Raw genomic sequence first — 19,960 nt, forward strand, 5'->3', positions numbered from 1 at the left:
TTGTCTGTACTGCTTATACATATTGAACCCACAAGAACATATTTTTGTCATTACAATAAAGTGCATTTATACTTTTATAATGTGTTAGATAATTTTCATGAATCAATCATGTATGAGATTTGTACTTAATTCAAAGATTTTAAAATTGTACAAAGATCAATATATTCTATTCCTCTTTTTATGATGTACCAGTCTTAATTGTCGTGTGTTATTCATTAACAGTCATTTGTAGTAAAGCTTTCAATTCAGTTTAAAATTTATGATGTCATTTTTATAGATATATTTAACGCATTTTTGAATTTAGGTGATATATAAATGTTAAATATCTCGTATTTCACACGTCCAATTTACATAGAACCTTGACAGAAATTTCATTCAATTAATGATCTCTCATGCGGTATAATATCAAACGCCCAATTTTACACCTGATTACAAGAATTAGATCAAAATTAATAGTCGTTTCTAAAGCTATAATCACGTATATGAATTTACGCTGTGAAATTGTTTAATTTTAATAGTCAAAATTAGGTATATTCTGGTCAACTACAATGTATGTAAAACAATACTTTTTCATGAGTTTGTATGACTTTACTAAACAGAAAATCCTTTATAGTCATTAATATAAGTTACTTTATATTATTATTAAGTTATTTTACATATATGTTAGTTAACTATTTGTCCATATAACAAATAGTATAAACAGGAATCTTAAAGATTTAAAGTTTGTCTATAATAATTATCCATAGAAAAGAAGTCTAAACTAATCCCATATCTATGCAGTCTGACCAGGCTCTATACTGTTAGCAGTTTTATGTTTGTTTTTTGATGTCGGAACTTTTTAAATACAATTTGAAAGCAGTTCAAATCCATTATGCAATAGGGTTTATAAGAATAGCAGTTTGAAATCGTAGGGATTCATTTGGTCATGGCTACCCCAGACTACAGACATGGAACCTTATTTTATTGCTTACCTTAGTTATCTTACCAGGATTCTACTCATTCAGCTGTTTTAGTGATTTGGCTTTGTCTCAAGTAAAATGTCGTGCCAGCGTGCAAACCCTTTCAGTCTAATCAAACCCTTTATTATTGGCAGCCCAATTTAATATTATGATATTGAAATCACTTAGTCCGTTACAAATTCAAAGCAGAGTAAATCTATTACAACAAATATCTGTAAGTTTAGAATAAATATTGAAGATATTGAACATTTTTGCAAACAATTACTTATCATAAAACAGGAAAAGTGAATCCAGTGACGATTGTTTTAATTCAAGATTGGAAGAGAAGTAAATTTTCCATCAATTAAACCATATATCACATTAAGAAAATTAATGCATCTTTCATGAGAATGAACGATGCACAATATATCTTAATCACATCTTAATGGGTTGTATACAAGCACTTTCATGCATGGATCGGAATAAAAGAGATGAGGATTTTTAATTTTTCTGTTTGTTAATTTGATACTTAATATAATACTTGAAATAGCTGCAAAAACTTTAATATTGAACATACTCATGAACCATGATTAAACACTTCATGAGATGTATGAATTTGCAGATTTACAGATTTAATAAGCGTTCGTTTGAAACGGCTCAAACAGCAGACAATTTACATTATTTAAATAAAATCATTCATTAAATGTCCACGCCCGAATGCAAAAAACGAGATTGATTCACAGAAATATCAGATTTAGATGGTGAAACATATCTGACATTTTAATTCAACATCATTAAGCTCCGCTAAATGAGTTCTAAATGCAGCATGTCATGCACATGAAGCTTTTTATATTTAAATTTTCGTTGGTTTAATGTATCTTGCATATTATGTAACCTAAAAGCATTTAATAGATGTTATACGGACCTAGGAAAATGTGGGGCTTTCCAAGCAAATTTCCCCGGTACAAACCAACTTTTATCGCTATAGCTTCACGGTGCACTACTGGTCACAACTGATTAGTCAACCTGTTGCGCTTATTTTAGAAGCTGTAACTGTAGAAGTTTGTGCCCCCCCCCCCCGGATTAGCTGGGAATGGCCCAAAATATTCTAAAATCCGGAGTAAGTCTATCGTATATAGATATGGGCTTTAAAAATGATGTATGCATAATGTTATTGTTGGTTGAAACTGATACTGCCGTAAGAGTATGTAAATTTCATGTTGAACGGGAGCATAGCTTTGACTATCTTGAAATAGATAAAGAAATGGTCAATGCCTCTTTTAGGAATAAATCAATATTCATGTCTAAATTTCAAATCATATATGGACGCCAGCATGATGACGTCAAGAGACGTTTGGTTGTATTTGAAGTTAAAAATGAATGACTCTTGAAATGATAAGATGAAATGAAATCATACATATGAATAAGTAACACTCTGCAAATTTCAAAAGTTTTTTTTTATTTCAAGAGCAATAGAAATGGATGTTTGTTTTTAATAGACAAAACAAAAATATCAATTAATAAAAAAATATTAAATGACGTTTTTTTTTTTTTTTTTTTTTTTTGTTGTTGTTGTTGTTTTTTTCTTCATGCAGGTGGTCATATCTTATAATGGTAAATTAGATTTCGATTGAAAAATGATACTTTGATTTTTACAAATTTGTCCAAAATTTGTGGGTAAGGTAATTCTTACTTGCTATGACATTAGGACACTATAAAGTGTGTTCTGTGCAGTACTCAAACATATTTACCGTATTACAAGTTAAACTTTTGCCATCGATAAAGAGCCAGGTCAGCATGCGCGTCCGTGAAAACTGACCAGCTGGCTTTATCAATTTTTTTCAAGCTTGAAAATTGCATTTAAGACATTTAGCAGGCCAAGGGTTAAATTGCTTTACGATGAACAGGTTACTTTAAATTTGTTTTCTGGCACAACAATCTTAAAGCCAAATTCTACAAGTTTTTCACCCACGTATCAATATTGAAGATTCTTAATATCCTGTCAGTCACTATTCTTGTGAACTTAAATTATCCATATTTATTTGCAGCTAAGAAACAGAAAATAATTTCAAAGTGATCTAATTTGTTATGCCATCAGTTTACTAAATTGCAACTCCGCCGTCTATGTACTAATGGCTTGTATACACCCACAATAATTGATCATAAATAAAGACTTTGCATCGTTTACTGTGAAAAAATGACAACTTTCATAATAACTTAAAAAATTTTATGGCAGACATGAAAGCAATTTAAATTTTAATTTTTTTTTATTGCTGGGCTGGTCTTTAAGGCTATGCCTGATAAAATAATTGTTTGTTTTTTATTTATAACAACATAACAAAATAAAATCGTAAAAATTGAAATGCAAATGAGCAGTGTCACAACATTACCAACATAATGGGTTTGCGACCAGCATTGATCCAGATCAGCCTGCGCATCCTCGCAGTCTGATCAGGATCCATGCTGTTCGCTTACAAACCCTATAACAAGTAGAGAAACTGATAGCGAACAGCATGGATTCTGATAAGACTGCGCGGATGCGCAGGCTGGTCTGGATTCATGCTGGTCGCAAACCCATTATGTTGGTTTTGTCATTGCGCGGCTCAAATGCTTTCAACTCAATCCGTATGCCATTTTTACGACGATTGTTACTCATTTTAGCCATATCTCGGTTGTCGGTTCATCTCATCGGCTGTCCTAGCTAACTAGCTAGTTATCTGGATAATTAACTAGTTATTAACCAATATCTCTGCAAGTATGGACGTGAAACGCAATATTCCCCTGTCGTTCATATTATAAATATTACCAAATGTTCCAGCGGGAATGTGTTTTTGAAAGTCCATTTATTGCAATTTATTTACTTTTCGGTCAAATGTCTTGTTCAAATCATTGAATTCCTGCAACACATTATTGTTTCATAGCAACTCAAGGAAAATACATTTAGTTCATGAATGTGCTGTTCTGAGAGTTTGTATTGCTCAAGTTGATTACTAGTATGTAAAATTGTGTTCTCTTATACAATTAACTATATCAATGCAATTTATCAGAATACCCAGTACATGTTATTTTCCGTTTATCATATCTTTGGTGAAATGCATAACAAATAATTAAACAAAACAAATACATTATTTTATTTTATTTTTTTTTGGGAGGTGGGGGGGGGGGGGTTGAAAGGGGTTGAACACTTTGCAATACCGTTCATCAACGTGCTCGTTCAAAATTTTCAAATTTGCCGTTTGGTTTGTTTTGTTATAGACCCTGTATTTTTCAATTTTAATTCACGGACTGCATGCATTTGACCCTCGTATGCAACATGTCATATAAATAGTTTCAATCATCTTAAATTAAAAAGAACATACTTGTAATTGTAATATATTCTATGGGCATTTACTCTAACGCAAAGAAACAGTTATATAAAATTGATTAACAAGAACATATGATGAATAATGATGTATTAAGTGTACGTATACACACAGAGACATGTTAGAAAGATCTTTTGAATCATTATTAAAGTGTCATGATGTATTCTTCTTGATCTGTTGTCTAAATGTTTTATTATCGTCGATCCTGGACGGTGACATACACAAATAACATGATTCGACCAAAATTTACCCGTATACAACTTGCCAATCAAAACGGATAATTTAATACCACATGATAACAAAATGGACGACAAAATACCTTAATAAGGGGCGCCTACGTGGCGAGCTATAAGCTATGTTTTTGTCGGGTTACCTTTATAAAGAATTGAAATACATCTTCATGTACGAAGCTTGAAACAAGATGTAGGCTCCTATGGGGTAAACAATAAATGGAATATTTATTTTTAAAGAAGAAACATTAACTCCTTTTTCAAGAATGAGTCCATGAGTCTGAAAAGAAAAAAAAACATTTTTCGAGTATCCGGCTGAAAGCATTTTCGAGATGATAATACTTGTTACACTAGCATTAATGGACAGCTTTAAGAAATCCAGTTTTGCTTCGTATGATATTTTACTGTTTACGAGATCAACATTGACATTCATGTCATATGTAAAATGCGCAAACATTTTAATAAAACCTTTCTTTTTGAATACACAATTAAAAGGGATGTTCATATTTTAATAGCACTTATAATTTTATTTTCCGAATTATTTACTTTGCGAGATTTGAGGTCGTGTGAATTTCTTTGAATACAAATTGCTATGTAATATTATAACCATAAATGTCTTTATGAAAAGACGATATGTATCAATTAATTCAGCTTTAGTAACCACAATGCAAAGTAGAATGAAGAGATTTTGTAAAATATAAATTGGATATTTGTAAATAATGTAATGTTGGAAATAATAAACCTGTTCAAATGTACGGAACGAAAACCATAAGTATACATTCAAACTGAATTCAATCTCCAGAAACACCGTAGTGATTCAGAAGATCACAACGCAAGACATATTGTGACAGCCCACACAATACAATTCATACTAACTTTCAAAACCATGCCAAATTAAACAATTCTTAACTTTTAAATGTATATATACATAGTATAATGACTCTTTATATTACTTTAAGTTCTGTACAAGTGTTTTCTTTAACTTAAAGAGATGTCGTGCATTCTTGAAACAATCACCATTGTAGTATCCCATGACTTTATGTCATACATCAGTAATCATCTCAAATAGCCAGACAAATTCATTATATAAACATAAGCAGGAATATACAGTTATATCTGCTGGGTACACTTTAAAAATTATGGTCTCATAACAAATATTTCAAACAGTCCAAAACTGAAGCAAAACCAATAGAGCTCCCTTTTAGATGTTACCTTTATGCTTGGTCTGTTACAAATTTACTTTTTGAAAGCACACATCTTATCAGCGTTTGTTGGGTGACACTAAAGTGACATTTAGCCTATCCAAGGTTATACAGTGAGTGGACAGGTAAAATAAGTCTACATTTTAACATAAGTCCCTTCAATTTTACAAATTACTACACATGAACAATTTATAACTCATTTGACCCAAGTTTCTGTATAATTATATCCACTAGAGTTTACTTGTAACGTTTAATTTATAAAAGATATTAGGGCATTATTTTATATTTTAGGCCGATTTAAATTTTTTCTTGAACATTTTCCTGTATCAACTATTAGACTTTTAAAATATACGAAGAGAGTTCAAATAAGAATGCATCTAAAACGTTATATTGTTCAAAATTGCAAACAAACACAAGGAAATGAAGGTTATCGGGTAGATATAGCTCTACACAACTTGTGAACAGAAGATTACATTATGCCATTTAAATACGGTCTTATGTGAAGAATAATTGTCTCCTTAGCATAAGGAAATATCTTATTTAAATCATAATTCGTTGTTTATTAAATTCAAATTTTTCGACTGAAGATGCATCCTATGCCAGTAGACATAATAGCAACGCCAGTCAAGATTGTTGCTAAAGCGTTAATAGTTAGAAATAATAAATGCCGATGCAAGGTACTCCAATAGGAAAATGGTATCGTTGGCATCTCAGTAAGAGCAGCTCATACCATTCTCAAAAATGATTTGAAAATGAGAATGATAGGTGCTAGAAAAGAGATGAGCAGAAAATAGTTGATGCTCAAACAGTATTAAACTCGGGATCCCGTCATTGAGGTTGCTGTTCCCTAAAGGCAAACCTGTAAATGCGAACTTTTACAAGAGAATTGTTCTTCTAAACTTAAACAAACACTTTGATAACCAAACGCAACAGATTTGGCCAATATCAGATTGCTGTATGACAACGCGTCATCACACAAGGCGTTATTAGTACAAGACTTAAAAAAAGCAGAAAAGGTCGTTTTGCTCCCTAATCCTCCGTATTGACATGTTCTTGTCCCATAATGACGTTTTTTTTTTGTTTCCAAAGCTAATTTAAATTGTATTTAAGGTCGTTAGGTTGTGCAGCGCAAACACCTAGTTCTGAAATTTTAAAGTGTATTCATAATATTTACAAATGATTTTGGAGGCTAAACCTCTGTTGGAGGTGAATACTTTGAGGGAACAAAATAATAATTCAGTGAAACCTATGAATTCATATTTGAACACCTCTCGTATAGTCATTTAAGCTCAACAACAAAAAAGGAGCATAATGTCACTTTAATTTGACTTGGTAATATTTAACTGATCCAATATCATTTGTGGATTTTCATATTAGTATACAAAACATCAGCAAAATATAAATAATTACATTGACTATTGACTTTTGGGTCATTTGCTTGATAAAAATAATTAATCTGGAAAACGGAGTGAGGGAATGGTCTGAAAATTTGCAAACAAGTTATTGTACTTTACCTACATGGAATGGTGCTCAAATTCTGGGGAAATATTTCAGTCTCGTCATCAGTTCAGTCTCTTTAATATAATTGCATAACAATTCATTACAAAAATACCTAGCCGTCGTTTAATTATGCTGCATAGATGTAAAAAAAAAAATATTTTTATTTTATTAAGAATTATAGAATGAAAACAATGCAATTAGATCAATTAAAAACGTAGTGAATGGTGCTCGAAATGCCCTTTAACGCTTTAAGAACAGATATAAATCTAAACTTAACTTATCATGATTTACTATTTATTAAGCGCATCTACCGAATGAGTCTAATATGAATAAATATAAATTTATTACATGTAAAAGTATAGATAAAATAGATAAAATATCCTATGTATTGCGAAACTGTAAAATGATATTCTAGTAAGTCAAACTGTAAATGATCTATAATACAATTCTTATGTTTCCGATTGATTATTGTTATGAAACAAATTATAGCATTCAGCTAAACAAATCACACAAGCAAAATGAGTTTTTCTACTCAAATTTATAAACAAAATAAGTTTAAAAATGATACCCTCCCACACCCATTTTCTAAATTGTTTGACCATTTGCTTTCTTAGAGAGCTTACTGCATTGTAAAATTTAGCCACAACAAATTACCGACAAACAATCTTGCGCATTTATCTACTAATCATTAACATGAAAACATCCGTGTTTTTTATCTACTGTGATTTGTAAAATCCATTGATATATAAATAAATGTAACGCAATTATAATTCTCATTAAATAGCTACTGTAAAATCTTATGCAAAGTGTTTACTTCTTTCCAATTACCAGATCAATGACTTGAGCCTGATATTTTTTCTGTCTCTAGAAAACCGAGGAACCATATCTTTTAAAATGATTTTGTTATAAAGAAAGTGCTCAAAACTATGGTTAATGAAACCTAGATATGCAAAATATGTTGTAAATCATTTCATCCATAACCAAGTTTAAACCAAACACAATTATTTCATATTAATGACTTAAATGGGTATAATGGTACAGACCTTTGATGTAAGAGAGAAAACATTTCACTCCTTTCACGCCACCGTAAACGCCCAGTTTTATATAAACCTTACCCGAACATTTAAGATGTCATAAAGATTCACAGTTTTAAAATTTATTACCATTGGTTTAGATGTATTGCTATAATAGACATGCAATTGGATAGCAACACTTTTGCGTTACGGTCTTTGAGGCGCATTTCTTGCTAACTTTAGTTTCGAGTTGGAAGCAAAACGTGCATTACATATGTGAAAAAAAGACCAAATATGTAGAAGCTTCCAATTTTTTAGATTGTGTGTTTTATTTGAAGACAGATTTGAGGGATATTACGAATGTAAATCTGAAAAAGTTCTTGAAAGTATTAAATAGAAAAGGAGAAATAAGTGATTAAAGATTTTAAAGTATGACTTGATATCAAACATTGATTGGATATAGATATATTCGAGGAGCAACGGAATATATCAAATCTAAAGAGATTTAAATATTACTGGTAAAAACTTTATTCTATTTCTTCCATTGTTTCTTTCAATTTTCAAAAAGTTAACGTATTCAGCTAAAACTTGGCATTTTTGTTAGCCATTGAGTAGACAATTTATTTGTTTTTTCTTGAATTTAAATTATAAAATATTTCATGCAGCGTTTAACATAAACACCGCACAATCTATGCAATGTACCATCCCGCTTTGAAATTGAAAGGTCCATTTTAAAATGTTTCAATATTCCAATATTCAGCCCTAACTCTGCTGGAACAGAAATTGCCGTTGCCACTATTAAAGAGCCAGGCCAAGCCGCACATCCGTACAGTCTGACCAAGCTCTATACATTTTGCATTGTGTTTCATCTTCATATCCTCGTAAATAATAATGTGTAACAGTTTAAGGGTTAAGGGCTGAAACTTGCAAGCCATCAGTAAGGCGCTGGCTCATATGTTTACTCTATATTGGTGGTATAAGTTAAGGAAATACAGTATCGCCGTTGACATTCATAGTGTTAATACCCGCCATTTATAGTCTTTCATTTAATAGTCGAGTATATTTTGTATTAATGTATTTTTAAGATCTACGTAAAAATGAAAAGAGATTTGTATTAAAATCGTTTTCTTTTCTCGGTCAATCAATTCAATTGATCAGTTAAAATGCTCCATTGAACCTTTTAAACTGTTGCCATCGTATAAATGTTTTGGGCCTGATTAATAATTTAGCAAAAATATGTAATGGACATTTTTATGGGATGATTATCAGATAAAAAACATTGAACTTTCTTGACTTGAAAGTTGTCAATGTTTATACGTCATACTTATTTTGTATTTATTTGCTCTAATAATGGTTGAGAGAAAAGAAAGTAAGAAGGTAAGTACATGCATTTATACTTTTATAGCGTTTTTTTTCAGTTTTTTGAATTGTATTCAAATAAAGAATAATCAGACTGTCATATAAATGTATAAAGTTTGATTATATATTACCTTATATTAACAAAAAAGTAAGTAAAGCGAGTCTGTTTCAAGATTTGTTTAATTAATGGGACGAGTTGTATGTAATTCTAAATTCAATGAAATTGGATATAAGATTTTGTGTGTATTAGCTTGCAAAGTCACCGTTTGACGAGTCGTTTGATATTAAAAGAACTTTTGATATATAAGGAAATACGCGATACAAAATTATTACAAATATTATATTTAAAACCTGCGACGTCTCGTAAAAAAGCTAAGTACCACCATTAATGTGTGAGGATTAATCAGATACTGTACTTAGGGACATTTTTGTGGAGGTCAACATTTCGTCATTTCTCAATCCTTTTAAGGAGTGGCGAAATATCATGACCAAACATATAACTTTATCCATTATTGAACGTTAGACGGTTAAAATATGCCAGTACAATAATATCCGAAGTACGCTATGATTAGATAAAAGAAAAAAGTAATATTTATTGCAGAAATTATAGAAAATAATATGTAAAGAATCTCACATGGATTTCCATACAATATAAAATTCTATTGAACGAATTGAAGAAAATGTTATAAAGCTAGCATAACATTTTCTTGGACGATTTTAATAACATTCATTATGAATTGACAATCAATGTGGGATTCTTTCTTTTTTATATTGAAATGGATGAAAATTCATTTGTTTTGAAGTTTTTTCGCGCGCTTTTATACGCCGATGTAATATATAACACGTGTGTAGATTCTAAAATAAAGAAATACATACGAATATTAGATTTCATAGAAAGCATGTTAATATAAGTATTAAATGCCTATAAGATTAATATTTTCATTGCAGGAGATTGGGATGTACATGTTTTATGGGAAAACGAATTACCGTTTAATTTAAGTCCGGAATCTTGACAAAAACGTCGGACTATTTTCTATCACACCGTATAATTATAATATCATTTCATAGCTAAAGTATAATAAAACCGGACCTATCTTTCATTTATGATGTCACAAGTCATGATGAAAGCTCTTTCTTTGAATTAGAACATTAATTTATGTGTTCTCCGTTCTGTATAAAATTTGAGATGCTTCAATCATGTTGTTAATTAAAATAACAGTTTAAGAAAATTAAAGGTGTGCTAAAAGTTTCACTCCTATCTTTCGGCGTCCAATTTCATATTCACAATAACGTGCGTAAAATTCACACGCATTTAACACATTATACAGTATCATATTTAGCGTGCGGCGAGAGCACTCAAATCTTTGATTATCTAGATAAATACGGAGTGGAGATTATTATTTTTCACTGAGGTTTTTTTCTGATAATTGATATGTTCATATCATTCTTCTGATGATTTTTACCCAAAAAAAAAGAAAATACAATGTACAATAGGAATATCAGAAACGGGTGCAATCAAACCAAATCTGCGATTTTTTCTTCATTATTGCCCAGGGATCACCATTTCCTTTCAAAAGAGAGAATGAGGTGTAAAATTCAGATGCGATTATGGACATTGTCTAAATATATTGTCTCGTGAGTTAGAGATATAGATAGATTTATTGTCAGTACTTGATATTTTGAATAAAGTATCGAAATCTTTTGCTTATTCAATCATTCACGTTCTTTCTACATACCACGCAAGCCGTGGCACGTCCTCTACTAGTACTGAATACGATAATTCTTCATGTAACATGTATTTACTGCACGTTATTTACACTTAAAAACATATAATTTATAAATTGAATTCATTTTAATTATATAGACACAATATTGCTTGGATGAATGTCTTTCATCAGAACAGGATTTAACCCTTTTATTTACATTCTTAAATATCGTATCTAGAATATCTGAACACTGACAGCGCAAGTAATGCTCAGATGTGACAAAAGTTATCAGTGAAAGCTTGTGACATGCACATAACTAGCACCTATGGTGACCGGTTGTGGCCATTTCAAACCCGCGAGAAATTTTATCGTTATATCAAAAATTGTCGCGGGCAACTTACAAACCACGGGATTTTCTGTCGAAATCGTACAAAATGTTGCGGGGAACGTATAAACCTCGATATTTTAAAACAGTTGTTGGAATCAGCAAGAAACATATTGACTCCTGTGGCCGGTAGCGTCAATGGTCTGACTCTACATTATATCCGTCGTTATTCTATAATAAGTCGAGGAACAGAAAGAAATGCGACATTTTTTGCAAATGTTGTAGAAATTCTACAAACGTCGAGGCCGCGACATTTTGTTCCTCAGCAACGGTCTCATAAAATATCTCGGCGAGTAGAAGCAATTTTCAGCCGCAACCTTTTGTGCAGAGACATTCCCCGGTATAAGAAGTCGAGGTTTTATGCTCAGACTCAACTTTTTACAAGGTTTACATCAAAACAAAATATCACGAATTATAATGGCCGCAATCAGCTACCTAACGTAGGCATGCGCTTGCGTGGCTTAGTCTACAATGTAGACAAAAAATGTCGCGGTTTCCTTCGTAATACTTCCCGACTTTTTACAACAGAAGTGTGACAGAAAAACTCGAGAGTTTCAAAGTAATTAAATCTCGCGGATAGCAACATTTTATAAACTGACGGTAATTTTTCCCGCTGCTTTTAAATGGACGCTATCGGCCACCATAGCATACCTTATAAAAAGTCAAGTTTGAGCATTGCACCTTGACTTTTATATGCCGGGGAATGTCTCTGACGGTAAAATTTCTCCGCAACCTGTCACCATACAAAAGCGCACCAGGATATTATAAACGTGTAAACAAAACTTTGCAATACTGCATTATTACAAGGCTAATGTCTGTGGTTGGGAGAAAAAAATCATAAATGCCTACATTATTGGTAACGGACAAGCAAACGATTTCAATAATACCAATGTGTATGTTTTGATTGTTTTCCTAACGCGTAGAATAGCACACAGTATATATTTGTCATTGTCTATCATTACAATTTAATATTACACCTTATTCTCTCATTAAAAAAAGATAATTGTTTGTCATCTCATCCACCGTTCTGTGTTTTTTTTTCTTTAATTTAGTAAAATAAATCAATCTTTAAAATTGGTCCGTAACGGTTTTCAGATGAAGACATGAAACTATCTTTTCCATCTTTTTGTCCCGTGATATTATAATTGAAATATTTCAGTTGCTTTGAACCCTCTTTTAAAAGATAGTATTTCATTATAATGAATGAAATAACCCTATATATTTCAAATTTATTATCATCCAACTTTCACGACAAACCTACTATTGTGGATTTGTACAATGTCAAAAAAAATGTATACATAAATCATGTTAATATAATACGTATTCCGCACAGCTAAATTTACATCTTTTAAACATTGAAATTCATTCATTACAAAAACTGTCGAGAAGTCTTTACTACTATTTTGCTTTTAGATATTGATATATGAGTTAAAAATTGAGTTAAAAGACATTGTTGTTTGATCTCAATGTTTATTGAAATTATCATTGCATTGTATATCTAAAAATATTATCGGTTTCAGCGGTGTTTATGGTTTTTTTTTAAGGGAATAAAAAAAAGAACAGCCGAAAATACTTGTAGTCCGTAACCATTGTTTATTGGCTGTTTAACTCCAGTTTTTGTAACGTAACAAATTCATGAGGCATGTTGGAATCTTTTATATACCGTGTATTTATTCGGAACATATACTTGAACCATTCATAAAAAAACATGTTCCTGATGCATTTCAAACAGTTTCTATAACATAATATCTTTCACCGTGCTGGAACTGAAAATGATTAGCCTTTGTCACAAATACAGAATCAGGCCAGCTTACACACCCGTTAAGTCTGATCAAGTTGTATACTGTTGGTATCTTTACTTTTGTATAATGACACTGGAATCCATTAAAAAATTAAATAAACTATTCAAAATACAATGCAGGGCATATCTATTGCACAAATCAGCAGGTTAATAGTATAGACTTCAATGCAAAACCTGTTAACCGCCTCCGTGGTCGAGGGGTAAGAGTCGATGACTTCTAATCCAGTTACATCTCTGGTTCGATCCCCGGGAGATGATTTGGTAGTTAAGCAAGGAGGAAGGAAGTCTAGTACTGGTGTAACTCTCCAGGAACGATGGTTAGGAAACTACCCGCCTATATGACTGAAATACTATTGGAAAAGGGCGTAAAATCAAACAAACAAACAGGAAAACCTGTTAAAAGCTACATTACTCAAAAGAAAACGACGTTACTACCTTATTTTTTATGATAGTTTAGTCTACAAGTATCCTTACTAAGACAAATTTGTTCCTGTCTATTCTTAGTGTATCTATTTCAATATTTACTAGTCTTTACAGCAAAAGAAATCCATGGAAATAAGATATTCAATATAATATTCTTTACAGTAAAAGAAATCCATGGAAATGATATATTCTATATTTTATTCAAGCAACAGCAAAAGAAACCCATGGCAATGAGATATTTGATATTTCATTTTAGCAACAACAAAAGAAATTCTTTGAAATAAAATATTTAATATAATATTCTTAACAGCAAAAGAAATCCATGGAAATGACATATTCTATATTTTATTCAAGCAACAGCAAAAGAAACCCATGGCAATGAGATATTTGATATTTTCATTTTAGCAACAACAAAAGAAATTCTTTGAAATAAAATATTCAGTATAATATTCTTTACAGCAAAAGAAATCCATGGAAACGATATGTTTTATATTTTATTAAGAAATAAGCAACAGCAAAAGATATCATTGTACAATTTTAATAAGATATTCTATATTTTATTCAAGCAAAAGCCAAAAAATCCATGGCAACAAGATACTTCATGTTTTATTTAAGCAACAGAAAAAGAAATCCCCGACTCCATGTTAATTAAACACAAGCAAAATAAATCCATGGAAATAATATATTCCATATTGTATACAAGCAACAGTCAAACATTCCACGGAAATAAGCAATGACAAAATAAATCCATGTAAAAAAATATTCAATATCTAAATAAAGCATTTATTTTATTGTAAGAATGCATGCACTTGTTTGCAGCATATTCGTTAACTTTTATAGTGCATTATTTATAAACATTTTTCAGAGGGCCTTGTTATTTAATGTTTTCTCTCTTTTGAATCCATTTCACTTTTATAATTATAACTAAATTTTAATAAGATTGCAAATTATAATAAGATTAGCGTACAAACGCTTTCGTGAATCATCATTTTCTTTTTTCTTTGCAGCTATTGTCTGACCCTCGAAGGACTTAAAATGTTTTACCTCATATTTGGCTCTCCTTTTACTAAAACGAGTGTCTAATCTTAGATAACTGATAGATATATTTGAATTCAAAAAAGGCTTTTATAGAAGACATATTGGATACATTACTTAATTAAATAAATTCAGAGGGACTTACCCTGGGAATCAATTTGAAAGATTTTGTCTCACTCAAGCCTTTGACGATAGTTTGCACCGCTATCGTTCATAAACAGGTATAATCAAATAATCAAAATATGAGCCGTGTCATGACAAAACCAACATAATGGGTTTGCGACCAGCATGGATCCAGACCAGCCTGCGCATCCGCGCAGTCTGATCAGAATCCATGTTGTTCGCTATCAGTTTCTCTACTTGTAATAGGGTTGGTAAGCGAACAGCATGGATCTTGAGAAGTTTGAATATAAAGACATGTTGTTACGTGCTAAATCCGATTTAAAAACACTTTACTTTATTGAAAAAATTCATTAAATAAATCTATGCTTTAAAACAGAATATGGATTGCATTTAGTTATGTATTTCCTTTTTTATATGAATAGGAATTTGACGAGTTAACCTTTATTTGCTAAAACCCTCTTCACCTGCTTTGAATTTGAATGGTCCATTTTAACAATGGTTCAATATTAAACAAATGCACTTTGGACCCGAAAATGATAATCCTTGGCCACCAGTATAGAGCCAGGCCAGCCATCCACACAGTCTACCAGGCTTTATACTGATGACTGACCACCTTGAGATCTAATGGACAATTACAAAAAAATAGAAACTGGGCAAGTCCGTTTAAGAATTTTAAAAAGGTTAAAGCAGCACGCCTCTAAAAATATATATATTTTAGATCTAATAAAAAAAATAAAAGTATTTTGGGTTTTTTTTCAGATATACGCATTTTGTGATTATCAACATTATTACCCCAAAAACGTAATTCATGTCAAAATTTAAAAAAAACAACACTTTAATGTCCGTGAAATTAGCGGATGGATATCGCATGTGCATAAAATAATCTGCATAAACCAGTGATTATTTCATAGTTTCGCCTTATTCAGTACATCGGAATCTTTCCTGAAATTTGACCCCCAAAAAATCTATTATATTTTAATTATTTCGACATATCACTCTTTAGTCAATTTATTCTACTCAGAACTAGTCATGCGTATTGAAATATATCGTACAACGCCCATCATTATATGCTTTTAATATTATCAACGACTTTATCAGAGGAAATCTTGAAAATAAAATGTTCTCAATATAGCAGTCCATTGAGCGGGAAATATGACACATTATCATATAAACTGTGTTAACTCGTCTGATAATATTGGATATTATGATAATTGTTGATATTATGTAAATATGTTGATGTCATAAACTGTTCGTTATTTTTGCATGTTTTGTGTCCTCATGGGCTTTAAAGTCTATTGGAATAAAATGAAATGTCTACTGTCTGTTTAGAAGTAAAGACACATGATAAATAAAGATTCGAGAAGTAATTGATGATTATTCAAATTTATATTATTATAATGATGATTATTATTATTATTATTATTATTATTATAATTATTATTATTATCACTATCATTAATTATTATTATTATTATTTTTTTTTTTATTTATTTATTCATTTATTTATTTATTTATTTATTTGCTTCCAATGCAGAACAGAAATATTAAATTATAATTTAATCAGGGGCAAAATTTTTGTACGAAATATAAAATGCTGTTTTTTTTTAATTTAGCATATGCATGTGCTTTAACTTATAACATCTTATGCATAATATCTTACTATTTTCTTTAAAAAAATCATACCACCAAATTATGCAAAAATATAGAAATATATTATAACATTTTATAGCATAAAGTTAATGTTTAATTAATTATTAATAACCTATAAATAAAACTTTCAACATGAAGTTTAATATAAATACATTAGCAAAGGGACTTATTATCTTTTTTCTCTCAAATTTCCAATAAAAGACACATCTATTTTTTAAATTTAAATTTCCAAAACATTTTCGTTATTACTTCATGAAATTTGATATTGATTTTGAAATTTTGCAACTTACATTTTAATTTGAACTTTTATTTAAAAAAATGATAATTAAGTTTACTAAATGCATCATTTTTCACAAACAAAATTTATCCAAAAAAACCATGTATATTATAATTTTAGCTATTCACTGTTAAATACTGTACAAAATTCTAAAGTTTTACTCTGTATAAAGTATAAATTTATTCGCCATCGTAACTAGGTACGGATACACCCTAGTGATGAAAATTTTAAATACGTATTTTATTATGTTAACACTTCATAAAACGAGTCTGTAGATATCACGATAGCATTGAAACAGCCTTAATTATTATATCGACCGATAAATATATGAGCCGCGTCACGGCAAAACCAACATAATGGGTTTGCGACCAGCATGGATCCAGACCAGCCTGCGCATCCGCGCAGTCTGATCAGGATCCATGCTGTTCGCTATCAGTTTCTCTACTTGTTATAGGGTTTGTAAGCGAACAGCATGGATCCTGATCAGACTGCGCGGATGCGCAGGCTGGTCTGGATCCATTCCGGTCGCAAACCCATTATGTTGCCTTTGTCGTGACACGGCTCATATCTTATTTAAAAGGCTTTAAAATGTATTTTACAAAATAACTTGAGTAACATGTTTGATTCAAATATCCTTTCCCAACCTATCTACCCATTTCACCGTTTTTATTCATATACTACAAATATGAATGTGAAATATCGCGCGCGTTCTTAAAAAATAATGTAAAATAATGACGTGCACTCGCAGAAACATTGACGTTTTGTTTGTTTTTTAATTACATTAATATTGAATATTTTAATATATACTTATGTATACTATTTTTCTTTTGGATTTTTGCAAAAGCTATTTTGATATATGAATGTATGTACAGTGCCTCGATGTCATGATAATTTCCGCTGATTTTTAGCCATATTGTATGTTTCTAAAAGGAAAATATCACTTCATCTTGTAAGGATAAAAATAAGTTGTTTGTTAGTTGTTGTTTTTTAATGTCAAAAAGCGCGATAACAAAAAAACAAAAAAAAACCAAAAAAATTGTCTAATTTGGAAAAAATTCATGTAAGAACAGACATAACTTGCAATGCAGTTGGGCAAGGAAAGTCCTTATTCCCGGCATTGATCCAAAACTTAAAGGTTCATGTCTCCGGATGAGCCAAAATATCTAAAGCAAACCAACCTTGAGGGAAAAAATATACTAAGATTTTAAGAAAAGTAGAAGATTAAAAATTCAACTTATAATTTACATGTGATATGCGATTCATGATTGATTTAACGGTATTTATCACCATATTTCTACGGCGTTACTAATGCAGGACTTTTGTTGCATATTTTGATATCTTTTTGCTAATTTACGTGGATTGTGCGTGCTGTTTGCAGTGTGTAAAATACATTTTTGGTTCACTTACCAATATTTTACTTTTAAATATATTTCAACTTTTTATTATAAAAGCTAGTATGAATCCGGAGGCATGCCTCTTTCAAAATGTATCTGTATTATATTGGTATGCATTTAATGCAAGGACTTCTTTCAGGTAGAGGGCGCTCAAGGAGATTGCTATGAAGATTACAACATACAGTTTCTCAACTTTTCTTTTTTACACTTTTATCTCAGGTAAGATACAACAATATATTTATAAAAACGTATTTGAGAAACAGAATTTCGGAAAAGGGATAACTTTATTTCATAATTTTACAAGATATTCTTACAAAGCACCTTCGCGCGTTCTAAAATACATGTAAAGTTATACAAATGCTTACACTTGTTTTATCATATTGTTTCGTGTCAAGAAACAAGTACTCGTTACACGCTATTTATCATTATAATCGTTTCTATGTTATTAGGATTAGGCGAATAAAATTGTAAATTGCCATTCCCTTTTTATTAAGACTAGGTGTATAAATTGGTAAAATTGTTGTTCGCTTGTTATTAAGACTTGGTTAAAATATGTATAAAATATGAATATCCTTTGTTAACACTTCTTTCATTGCCAATAAACAACACTTTCAAAATGATCTTTGAATTCGCAACATATTATCATCGAAACCTTAGTATATTGCCGTTTAATATAAAAATCAATATAGTCTTAGAATTCTGCGGTCCAATTTCAGATTATTTTGTTTTTATTGGGGCATACTCTAACTTTGACATATTTAATGCACCACCGGCGAACGAAGTGGAGGACTGGGAGCTGTTTGACCCGGACGAATATGTTAAGCCATCTGTAGAAATGGACGTGCCTTTGCGGTATGAGATAAAACCTACGCCAGTCATGCTGGGCATGGCAAGGTCTGAATTTTATAACCAAAGAGATTATATGGGCGCAAATCGGTTTGAAATTATACCAGATAAAGCACTCCCTGGCGTGGAGATGACATCATTCCACCATTTTATACAGAAGTGAGTACATAACATAGTCAATTATAATAGTCTAAAAATTCTCGCTGACTTGAGAAATCTCGAGTATTCTAAAGTACAGTATGTACCTTTAAAAGGTCATTTTTATCTTGAAGATTTTAATTGCGTGTTCGGTAAGCTATAGTGGCTGTTTTACAAGATATAAAATGTTATGTTGGATTCTGTCATACCACATGATGTATTTGAAACATAGGTGTTCAAGTGTTTATAAATATCATACGATAAATAAATAAATAAACAAATAAATAAAATAAATAAATAAATAAATAAAATAATTAATTAATAAATTAATAAATAATAATAATAATAATAATAATAATAATAATAATAATAATAATAATAATAATAATAATAATAATAATAATAATAATAATAATAATAATAATAAATAATAATAATAATATATTTATAATAATAAATTAAAAAATGAAATAAAAAAACACCCGCAATTCTTGGAATTGAAATTAAAATTTCAAAGGAATTAAAATGGATTTCCATTGGACCACATGGGGTACCCAAACAGCTAATTATTATGATAG

The 19,960-nt window shown here is 30.6% G+C and overlaps 1 protein-coding gene across 2 annotated transcripts in view; it reads left to right on the forward strand.

Annotated features, from left to right (window-relative positions):
* Window positions 1-8,291: 8,291 nt before the first annotated feature.
* Window positions 8,292-19,960, forward strand: part of LOC132757879 (uncharacterized) — a 34,984-nt gene continuing 23,315 nt past the window's right edge. Inside the window, exons 1-3 of one of the 2 annotated variants that reach the window (XM_060749371.1) lie at window positions 8,292-8,763; window positions 18,538-18,617; window positions 19,115-19,403. In XM_060749371.1, the coding sequence (XP_060605354.1) occupies window positions 18,563-18,617; window positions 19,115-19,403 (344 nt within the window). In that variant the 5' untranslated portion in view covers window positions 8,292-8,763; window positions 18,538-18,562. The remainder of the gene's footprint in view (window positions 8,764-18,537; window positions 18,618-19,114; window positions 19,404-19,960) is intronic. The other variant, XM_060749372.1, reaches the window with a different exon arrangement.

Source organism: Ruditapes philippinarum, unplaced genomic scaffold, assembly GCF_026571515.1.
Source record: "Ruditapes philippinarum isolate M1 unplaced genomic scaffold, ASM2657151v2 ctg1771_1_1_1_1, whole genome shotgun sequence".
Lineage (NCBI taxonomy): Eukaryota > Metazoa > Mollusca > Bivalvia > Venerida > Veneridae > Ruditapes > Ruditapes philippinarum.